Here is an 11,517-nt window from a genome sequence, read left to right as displayed (position 1 = left end):
ACACTACAACACAATCTGTGGGAACAGCTTTTCTGGCAGACACTGTATTTACATATTGTGTATAGGAAAAGCTTTGTCGAAGATTCATTAACAGATGTGTTATTTAATGACAAACTGTACTGTCTATTTTTGTCTCTCCACTTCTGGTTTATGGGTTTGCTAATTGATGGGCACAGCTATTGTGTACAGCCGGGTCTGTAAAACTACACCCAAGTTAGACGTATTTGTTGTGCTTTTGAATTTAGCAGAACTTATCTGTTTATTGGCAATAGGCACAATTTCTGACAGGATCATAAACTGTTTTTGTATTGCTTGTTTTTAACTGGTTTTTAATAAAATATGATGTTTTTTTAAATTGCATAGTGGTATGACTTATATTAATCGGACATATCCTAACACATGGGCTTATGTTTGTGTTTCTGATTAGAAAAACTCAGTTAACTTCCATACTATTCTGCACCACGGGAAATTTCTCTCTACCCTAAATTTCTCTCTACCCTAAAGTGCTCACCATGCCGTTCCAGTTTGAACCCAGCCATATCTGTTGACTGGGTGTGAGTGTTTGATTGGTTCTGATGCTCCGTCCATCACCACCCCCTTTTGTACCGCTTTGTTCGCCATAACTTGGCAGGGTATGCTCAGACGTGAGTCCCTTGCTCACTTTGCCACTGGATTCAAGCAAGCCTGGCTGAAGACGGCTAAAATGCCAGAAACCGGTCCTAGGAAGCTTGTTTCCGGTCCAGGGAAGGCATGGCTTGGCAGTTCGGGCTGGACTGTTCCCATGAGGCACAGAGTCAGACTGATTTGCATATGGCCATGTCTGAACTGGGGTGGCAGAGTGGGCTAAAGAACGGTGATGGATCAAACCCAGATCTGTTGACTGGGTGTGAGTGTTTGATTGGTTCTGATGCTCCGTCCATCACCACCCCCTTTTGTACCGCTTTGTTCGCCATAAGTTGGCAGGGTATGCTCAGACGTGAGTCCCTTGCTCACTTTGCCACTGGATTCAAGCAAGCCTGGCTGAAGACGGCTGAAATGCCAGAAACCGGTCCTAGGAAGCTTGTTTTCGGTCCAGGGAAGGCATGGCTTGGCAGTTCGGGCTGGACTGTTCCCATAAGGCACAGGGTCAGACTGATTTGCATATGGCCATGTCTGAACTGGGGTGGCAGAGTGGGCTAAAGAACGGTGATGGATCAAACCCAGATCTGTTGACTGGGTGTGAGTGTTTGATTGGTTCTGATGCTCCGTCCATCACCACCCCCTTATGTACCGCTTTGTTCGCCATAAGTTGGCAGGGTATGCTCAGACGTGAGTCCCTTGCTCACTTTGCCACTGGATTCAAGCAAGCCTGGCTGAAGACGGCTGAAATGCCAGAAACCGGTCCTAGGAAGCTTGTTTCCGGTCCAGGGAAGGCATGGCTTGGCAGTTCGGGCTGGACTGTTCCCATGAGGCACAGGGTCAGACTGATTTGCATATGGCCATGTCTGAACTGGGGTGGCAGAGTGGGCTAAAGAACGGTGATGGATCAAACCCAGATCTGTTGACTGGGTGTGAGTGTTTGATTGGTTCTGATGCTCCGTCCATCACCACCCCCTTTTGAACCGCTTTGTTCGCCATAAGTTGGCAGGGTATGCTCAGACGTGAGTCCCTTGCTCACTTTGCCACTGGATTCAAGCAAGCCTGGCTGAAGACGGCTGAAATGGCAGAAACCGGTCCTAGGAAGCTTGTTTCCGGTCGGGGAAGGCATGGCTTGGCAGTTCGGGCTGGACTGTTCCCATGAGGCACAGGGTCAGACTGATTTGCATATGGCCATGTCTGAACTGGGGTGGCAGAGTGGGCTAAAGAACGGTGATGGATCAAACCCAGATCTGTTGACTGGGTGTGAGTGTTTGATTGGTTCTGATGCTCCGTCCATCACCACCCCCTTATGTACTGCTTTGTTCGCCATAAGTTGGCAGGGTATGCTCAGACGTGAGTCCCTTGCTCACTTTGCCACTGGATTCAAGCAAGCCTGGCTGAAGACGGCTGAAATGCCAGAAACCGGTCCTAGGAAGCTTGTTTCCGGTCCAGGGAAGGCATGGCTTGGCAGTTCGGGCTGGACTGTTCCCATGAGGCACAGGGTCAGACTGATTTGCATATGGCCATGTCTGAACTGGGGTGGCAGAGTGGGCTAAAGAACGGTGATGGATCAAACCCAGATCTGTTGACTGGGTGTGAGTGTTTGATTGGTTCTGATGCTCCGTCCATCACCACCCCCTTATGTACCGCTTTGTTCGCCATAAGTTGGCAGGGTATGCTCAGACGTGAGTCCCTTGCTCACTTTGCCACTGGATTCAAGCAAGCCTGGCTGAAGACGGCTGAAATGTCAGAAACCGGTCCTAGGAAGCTTGTTTCCGGTCCAGGGAAGGCATGGCTTGGCAGTTCGGGCTAGACTGTTCCCATGAGGCACAGGGTCAGACTGATTTGCATATGGCCATGTCTGAACTGGGGTGGCAGAGTGGGCTAAAGAACGGTGATGGATCAAACCCAGATCTGTTGACTGGGTGTGAGTGTTTGATTGGTTCTGATGCTCCGTCCATCACCACCCCCTTTTGAACCGCTTTGTTCGCCATAAGTTGGCAGGGTATGCTCAGACGTGAGTCCCTTGCTCACTTTGCCACTGGATTCAAGCAAGCCTGGCTGAAGACGGCTGAAATGGCAGAAACCGGTCCTAGGAAGCTTGTTTCCGGTCCAGGGAAGGCATGGCTTAGCAGTTCGGGCTGGACTGTTCCCATGAGGCACAGGGTCAGACTGATTTGCATATGGCCATGTCTGAACTGGGGTGGCAGAGTGGGCTAAAGAACGGTGATGGATCAAACCCAGATCTGTTGACTGGGTGTGAGTGTTTGATTGGTTCTGATGCTCCGTCCATCACCACCCCCTTATGTACTGCTTTGTTCGCCATAAGTTGGCAGGGTATGCTCAGACGTGAGTCCCTTGCTCACTTTGCCACTGGATTCAAGCAAGCCTGGCTGAAGACGGCTGAAATGCCAGAAACCGGTCCTAGGAAGCTTGTTTCCGGTCCAGGGAAGGCATGGCTTGGCAGTTCGGGCTGGACTGTTCCCATGAGGCACAGGGTCAGACTGATTTGCATATGGCCATGTCTGAACTGGGGTGGCAGAGTGGGCTAAAGAACGGTGATGGATCAAACCCAGATCTGTTGACTGGGTGTCAGTGTTTGATTGGTTCTGATGCTCCGTCCATCACCACCCCCTTATGTACCGCTTTGTTCGCCATAAGTTGGCAGGGTATGCTCAGACGTGAGTCCCTTGCTCACTTTGCCACTGGATTCAAGCAAGCCTGGCTGAAGACGGCTGAAATGCCAGAAACCGGTCCTAGGAATCTTGTTTCCGGTCCAGGGAAGGCATGGCTTGGCAGTTCGGGCTGGACTGTTCCCATGAGGCACAGGGTCAGACTGATTTGCATATGGCCATGTCTGAACTGGGGGGGCAGAGTGGGCTAAAGAACAGTGATGGATCAAACCCAGATCTGTTGACTGGGTGTGAGTGTTTGATTGGTTCTGATGCTCCGTCCATCACCACCCCCTTTTGTACCGCTTTGTTCGCCATAAGTTGGCAGGGTATGCTCAGACGTGAGTCCCTTGCTCACTTTGCCACTGGATTCAAGCAAGCCTGGCTGAAGACGGCTGAAATGCCAGAAACCGGTCCTAGGAAGCTTGTTTCCGGTCCAGAGAAGGCATGGCTTGGCAGTTCGGGCTGGACTGTTCCCATGAGGCACAGGGTCAGACTGATTTGCATATGGCCATGTCTGAACTGGGGTGGCAGAGTGGGCTAAAGAACGGTGATGGATCAAACCCAGATCTGTTGACTGGGTGTGAGTGTTTGATTGGTTCTGATGCTCCGTCCATCACCACCCCCTTTTGAACCGCTTTGTTCGCCATAAGTTGGCAGGGTATGCTCAGACGTGAGTCCCTTGCTCACTTTGCCACTGGATTCAAGCAAGCCTGGCTGAAGACGGCTGAAATGCCAGAAACCGGTCCTAGGAAGCTTGTTTCCGGTCCAGGGAAGGCATGGCTTGGCAGTTCGGGCTGGACTGTTCCCATGAGGCACAGGGTCAGACTGATTTGCATATGGCCATGTCTGAACTGGAGTGGCAGAGTGGGCTAAAGAACGGTGATGGATCAAACCCAGATCTGTTGACTGGGTGTGAGTGTTTGATTGGTTCTGATGCTCCGTCCATCACCACCCCCTTTTGAACCGCTTTGTTCGCCATAAGTTGGCAGGGTATGCTCAGACGTGAGTCCCTTGCTCACTTTGCCACTGGATTCAAGCAAGCCTGGCTGAAGACGGCTGAAATGGCAGAAACCGGTCCTAGGAAGCTTGTTTCCGGTCCAGGGAAGGCATGGCTTGGCAGTTCGGACTGGACTGTTCCCATGCGGCACAGGGTCAGACTGATTTGCATATGGCCATGTCTGAACTGGGGTGGCAGAGTGGGCTAAAGAACGGTGATGGATCAAACCCAGATCTGTTGACTGGGTGTGAGTGTTTGATTGGTTCTGATGCTCCGTCCATCACCACCCCCTTTTGTACCGCTTTGTTCGCCATAAGTTGGCAGGGTATGCTCAGACGTGAGTCCCTTGCTCACTTTGCCACTGGATTCAAGCAAGCCTGGCTGAAGACGGCTGAAATGCCAGAAACCGGTCCCAGGAAGCTTGTTTCCGGTCCAGGGAAGGCATGGCTTGGCAGTTCGGGCTGGACTGTTCCCATGAGGCACAGGGTCAGACTGAGTTGCATATGGCCATGTCTGAACTGGGGTGGCAGAGTGGGCTAAAGAACGGTGATGGATCAAACCCAGATATGTTGACTGGGTGTGAGTGTTTGATTGGTTCTGATGCTCCGTCCATCACCACCCCCTTTTGTACCGCTTTATCTAGTCGGTGAGCACTATTTTCTTTAATAATCTTCCCTATTCCGCACATGACGTCGCAGCACGCCACCACCTTTTATATTGTTATTAGTCATGTATTTTTTTCATTTTCAGCGTGGTCCACTTTAACTATAGCTGCCGCGCTTATTTAATTATTTCATTTAGAGCGCAGTCCGCTTTGGCTGTGCTTATTTATTTATTTAATTTACAGCACAGGCCACTTTCACTTTAGCGACCGCGCTTATTTAATTTACAGCACAACCGCTTTCACTTTAGCAGCCGAGCTAAAGAAGCTTCATTCATTTGTTTATTTTTATATTTTGTGTAAAAGCACCCCATTTGCACATTCACTTTAATGTTGGCTGCGCCCCTTTCTTAAGACCCTGCTCACTGTAACCTAAATACAGTGAGCACCGTATAAAGAAAGGGATGCAGCCACAATTGAAGTGGTCTCGCATTTGCGTGAGATTGAGTTATTAGCATCAGAAATGCCAATGCCTTTTATATATATGTTGCTTTGAAAAACATATAAATAGAAGACATTATCATTTACAATGCCAATAGCTTAAAATCTGGCAATTGCGGGACTTATTGCATTGAAAATGTTTGTTGTACTTTGTTTTGCAGTTCAAATAATCAAAAATGCTTAGGCCAGGGTCCCCGGCGTCCAGTAATAACTCTGGGGCAGATTTATGTTGCACTTGCGCCTCATTTACGCCGCCGTTGCGTCACTTTTGTGACGCAGCAGCGGCGCAAATCCTGCGCCATGGTGCGGGGTATTTACAAACGTGACGCATCTCCCAGATGCGTCACGTTGTAAAGCCCTGCGCCACATGTAGGCGTTCCAGGGCAGGTGGGGGCGTTCCGGTGCAGGAACGCCTCCTAAAAGTGGCTGAGGGAAATCTACAAGATTTCACTCAGTCACTTTTAGGCCCATGCTGCGTCAAAACCCTGCGCCTGCTTGAAGCAGGCGTAAGGATTGACGCAGCATTGTACAGATAGGGCCCCCCAGATCATTGCTGGAGCTGCGTCGCGCTTGCGACGCAACTCCAGCAATGCGCCACTTTTCGGCACAGATGCGTCACGCATCTGTGCCGTTTTTGCCCCATGGTGCGCCGCATGCGGCGCATCCATGGTGGCGCAGCTGTGGCGCATAATAACTGGCGCATCCCTGCTGATATGCAGGGATGCGCCAGTCGTCATAAATCTGCCCCTAAGTGAAGATCCTCGGATTACAATAATGATTAAGAGGGGGTCCACAGAAATGAAAAAGTTAACCACTGCTCTCCTTCGAAAAAAATTATTTGTACATTGAAGCTGAGAGCAAAATCTTTGTGATCATTGTGTTGTGCCCAACGGTGTCTTGATTTCCTTAGACATATGAAGGAAATGACAAATGAGGGTATGAGCATGCAGGAGTTTAGGCTTCCCTTCATTTCCATAGCTATATGAAGGGCAGCACCGTCATAATTATTAACCATGCCTCACATTCTTTACTCAGACATTTCAATATATGAACATACAGCAAAACATTATTACCCAACTCAATAATGGCAGCACAAAATGTCATTAATAAATGCATGGTCAAAAGATGGAGGCTAAAGTAAAAACCTCTGATTTTTCCTCCGAGATGCCATTCCCAATCTGGACTTCTGTTTGCATTACCCTACACAAGTCCATGAAGTGACTGTGGCCAAACAACCGAGCTCTGAAGTGACACTTAGTATTTTGCTCAGATCAAGAAGTCTAATACTATGTGTTGTAGGTTCAGCTAAACTGGACCTTTTAACATACATCACGTTGCATTCTGGGACTTGTAGTTTCATTTTTAACATTGTAAAACAGGGTCTCAGTGTGTGAACTTTTCTTTTCCTGAAGCCAGGTAGTATTCACAGAATATCACGGACTTGCTCATAGGCTTCACCTATATGATATTTGCGTGAGTAGGTGCATTAAATATAGCCTCATCAACAACCAATAATTTTGAAACTGTGTGTTTTATTCAGTATGATTTTTAATGTTTTATATTCACTTCAGAGAAATATATGCATCCATATTATTTTTAAAATATGTCAGTAAATCTGTGTTTTGGAAAATGTTTTAATCGTTTTATTGTGAATCTTTCCGATGCCAATGGGGGTCTGAGGTCGTGACCCTGTGGAGTAGCAAAACTTGAGCGGGCCCCCCTGGAAAGTACAAGAAGCACCCCCTTGCCCCCCTCGACCCCCCCCCCGCCCCCTCCTCAGGATCTCTCAGGCCAGATTGCTGTGCTGAGGGGGGGCCTTCTCCCGCACTGCGGGGGGCGTTGATACGCCACTGATGTGACGGTGAGCACATGAGGCGGTAGGAAAATGTTTTGACGCCCCTCCACATATGCGACGGTTTTACCGGGACACTGCAGTGAGCCCCAAACCGGGTGGTGTCTAGGACCTCGGAGGACAACTGCCAGGCTGCCCGCAGCCCTCCAAAACTTAACACAGACTTGTTGCTTATTCATTCAGAGCCAGGACAAACTAAACGGGTAGTGAGAGAAACAGAGGAGAGAGGGAGAGGGAGAGGGAGACGAAGGGCGCGCTCCAATCCCTGCGCAGGACATCCTGGCAACGCGCAGAACACGCAAAGGAGACGGAAAAAAACGAAGCCTTGTTCGACGCAGAAACCCCTCCAGTCAGAAGACATCCGCAGCAGCTTTGCCTCGCCACCGCTTCAAAAACATTCCGTGACTTTTTTCCACTTTTTGTTGCTGCTATAGAATTCTGTTCTTCTGACATGCCAACGGGAGATGCTGCTGCCAGGACAAGGCTGAGTGGGAAGAGCTAGTGTCAGAGAGAAACAACAGAAGAGGGGACATCTATCTCAGGGAGGTAGAAAGGGGGGACATCTGCCCCTGGAAGAAAGAAGAGCGGGGATCCATTCTGGGGAAGAAGTGTTATCCATCTTTCCACGAAAGGGGATATCCATTCTTCTTCCGAAGTAAAGGGGGGATCCAACCCTGTGAGCAAGAAGTTTGGTCTTCCTTCCAAAGGAATTTTGGGAAATCAGCAAGGAATTCACCGCTAGGACTGTTGAGAATCTAGTGCAATGCCACCTCAGTGGGCACTGCAGACCTGCCTGGGGCTAGGGTTCCTCCTGTTGGTGCAGGGCCAGGAGAGCAATGGGGACAATGGCCGGTGGAGGCAGATGATCCAGTGGGAGAACAACGGCAGGCGATACAGTCTACTCAACAGTGGCTCGGAGTATGTGCCTGCCATGGGCCGGGCCAGGGACGAGACCCCCTCCAGGGTCATGCTGGCAGACACTGCTACTGGACAAAGTCGAAGGGTGCCAGGGAACACAAGGCGGCAGGCGCCCACACAGCCAGTCCGCTCTGGGTCTGACACAGTGCGGGGACAGACTCGGCATCCATTCGGATTCGGACAGGTGCCAGACAACTGGAGAGATGGGGCAACGCGGGAGAGTACCGGGGGCCAACGTTTCAGGCCATCCTTAGGCCGCCAGCGCCAGACTGGTTCCTCTTCATCTTCTTCTTCTTCATTCTCAAGGACCTCGATTGGCCAGCCACCCTTCATGCAGCCTGCCTTCCCTCAGCCCCCATACTTCAACCAGTATGAAACCTACGACCCCCAGGTGCCTCCAAGCTACGACGAGAGCTCGTCTTACTTCAGAACTGGGGGCAGTGCAGGTATCTATCCTGTCCCACCTCAGCCACGGTTTGATGACTTTGGAGAAGATCAAGGTGGCTATAGAACCCAGGGGTTTTATCTTCCACAGGAGCAACCGCAGGTGCCATACCGACCCCCTCCTCAACCACCGCAGCCTGCTGATGGACTGGATCGGCGGTACACCCACAGTCTTTTCCAGGGTGGTAACACAGATGTAGCCCAGCCCAGACAGGACCCCATTTTGGACCAGCAGACTGACCCCCGGCTTGGACAATACCAGCCAGTTGGGTATGGACCAGTTGAGCCTTACGTACCACCCCGTAACGTGGAGCCATATCCACCTTTCCGCAGCCTGGATCCTTACCCTGCTGCTCCAAGGCAAGACTCCTATCCCGTGGCCCCCAGGCAGGACTCGTACCCTGTCTTGCCAAGGCAAGAACCTTATCCGGTGGTGCCCAGACAGGAGCCTTATTTGCCAGCCAGGAGCCCAGAATTGGCTCAAGCTGGGCAGGATAATCAGGCAGTACAGCAGGCAAGAACCAACGTGGGCAGTGTCTTCAGGCCCAACCAGAATGGAAGGGGTAAGTAGTTAATTTCATGTTATTCGTGGTGGATGCTAGCAGGAGTCCCTTCCATCTGAAGATAGTGTCCCTCCTCTATACCACTATGAACGTAGTGCAGTGGAGAGTCTGAAGGCCTGCGTAGAGGCTTTGCAGGTGAAAAGTGACCACATTATCTGCCCAAACTACTCATTATAATGTATAACTGTAACTCCCAAGGTCGAATCTGCACAGAATAGAGGCCGTGTCTCTCGCCAAGTCAACAGCTCACTATGCTGCTGACTCAGGTTTTTCTCTAGTGCGCGTTTTTAATTGTTTTTACTTGCAGATATTACTGCAAGAAATGTATGTATGCATCAAACCATAAGACCTTGTGCATCTGGTGCCTTACATAAATCGTCTTTAGGAAGCAGTCAAGCAGAGCATAACGGCGCGCTCCAAAAGCATGCTCGCACGCGCCCAGGTAAACAGCGTTCCAGGGAAGCTCCTGACGTCATCGAGAGGGCGGAGGCTGGGGTTTGTTCTGGGGAGGTAGCGTGTTTGAGTAGGCGTTTGGCTAGGTGAGAGTTTACTCTGAAGTCTAGGCGGAGGCTGCTGTGGTAAAGATGTGCAAGGATGGCGAAGGGCGTAAATGGATTTATTCCCTGCTGCAGGTGGCTAGGAAACATTACTCCCCTAGGCTCTCGTTAGGAGTTGCCGGTAATCTCAGCGGGGCCTGTAACATAAATTACTGTCCCTACCGGGTTTACAAGAATACTTTTACGAAAACATACATCCCTGACCCAAAACCTCATGCAATGTGTTTGCCGCCCTTATATGCATGGACATTCTCTCAAGTTGCCATAGTTCGTGCTCGGACAGTTTATCCAGGGCAGATTATATTCCTATGCATTCTGGTACTTGTAGTCCTGAAATTTAATGCATGAAACATGACTGCAAGTGTCTGAAAGCAAAGAAAAAAGGGCGATAATTGAGAAATATGAGCGCTCTGCAACCCATTCCGAAGTTGAATGCAGTATGCCCTCACTCAGCAGCTGTGAATGTCTGCCACTGACAGGCCATTCACCTCACAGTATGTTCTACCTTATTGCATTGTGTATGGCCACCTCAGAGGCATGACATTTCTTTCACTAAGAAACCTTTACACCGCAAGGTATTCGATCAATTAATCAATCAGGGGATTTGTAGAGCTCCTTACTCACCCGTGAGGGTTTCAACGCGCTCAGGGTGAGGGGTTCGGGTATTAAGGAAGTATTTTTACAAGCATATTATTCAGGGAGCTTGTCTTGCTGAAAAGTGTAATATAAATATATCATGGAAAAGTACTTTGAAAACTACAGGAGCAAAGAGTTTTTCTAGCTCAAAAGCCTTTCTCAACACCAGAGCCTATTGCAGTGCCTTCTCACCTTGGAGGAAGAGCGATTTACCCACTTACAATGCACCCTCAGGACCAGAGGGTAGTGCAGTGTGCCTGCGCGCCACAGAGGCAGGGGCCATCGCTCACTTGCAGACAACAGGCAGTAAGAGCCTAGCACAGACCGCCTGCACACCCTGAGGCCGCAGGCTACGCTGGCTGACTGACCAACCTGAGTATCAGAGTTTAGTACAGCGTGCCTACACCTAGAGCCAGGGGGCGTCAGTCATTAACACTCCATCCCCAGCGTCACAGCTCAGTGGGTACAGTCACTCACTGCATAAAATGTTGTCTTTCAACTATTCCAAAACTCTACACCCTACAGGAGGGTAGCCTGTCTCACTGACACCCCCACCCGAGCATCAAGGGCTAGTGCAGGGATTTGCACACGTGGAAAGCAGGGTGCTGCTTACTACCAAGCCCTTGATTGCTTACTGGAAAAGCTGGTAAGCCAGAGGCTCTAAGATAGCTCTGCGGACTAATGCATCTGTGGCAGCCATCTGCGTGTAGCCTGAAGGTGACGGGTTTAGATTATGAGAGGTCCATTGTTCTAAGGTCTATGAAGTGAGTGCCATTCAATTATTTAATGAGTAGCACTGGTTATCGGTGCATTGAAACCGTTCAAGTTGTAGAGTGTGTGATATAATTTGTGTAATTATTATTATGGAATCTTTTGGAACCAGTTTACTGCGCCACTATAATGCTAGGTTCCAAGGTGCTTTCCTTGCCAGAGGATTGTCAGCCCATAAGGAGCTGCAGTTCCTGGAGGGTGGAAGCATAGACCAGAGCCGGCCTTGGGTGAATCAATATCACATGCCCTGCCCTTTTTCATATGGGATCCTTCCACATGTCTCCCTGTGGCACATGCAAGACACCTATCATTCAAGGACCTTCCAGCTCATCCAGAGAACATACTCTTGTCATACATGATGTTACTTCTCGGAACCCCTCACAC

At 49.9% G+C, this 11,517-nt stretch overlaps 1 protein-coding gene across 1 annotated transcript in view; it reads left to right on the top strand.

Moving 5' to 3' along the window:
- The first annotated feature begins 7,420 nt into the window (after positions 1-7,420).
- LOXL1 (lysyl oxidase like 1) overlaps positions 7,421-11,517 on the top strand; it is a 177,774-nt gene continuing 173,677 nt past the window's right edge. Inside the window, exon 1 of the mRNA XM_085643899.1 lies at positions 7,421-9,169. Coding sequence (XP_085500025.1) covers positions 8,008-9,169 — 1,162 coding nt within the window. The 5' untranslated portion in view covers positions 7,421-8,007. The remainder of the gene's footprint in view (positions 9,170-11,517) is intronic.

The sequence above is a fragment of the Triturus cristatus genome, chromosome 3_1 (assembly GCF_964204655.1).
Source record: "Triturus cristatus chromosome 3_1, aTriCri1.1, whole genome shotgun sequence".
Classification (NCBI taxonomy): domain Eukaryota; kingdom Metazoa; phylum Chordata; class Amphibia; order Caudata; family Salamandridae; genus Triturus; species Triturus cristatus.
Note: the sequence above shows the minus strand (reverse complement) of the source record. Positions and strands in the feature narration are given on the sequence as shown.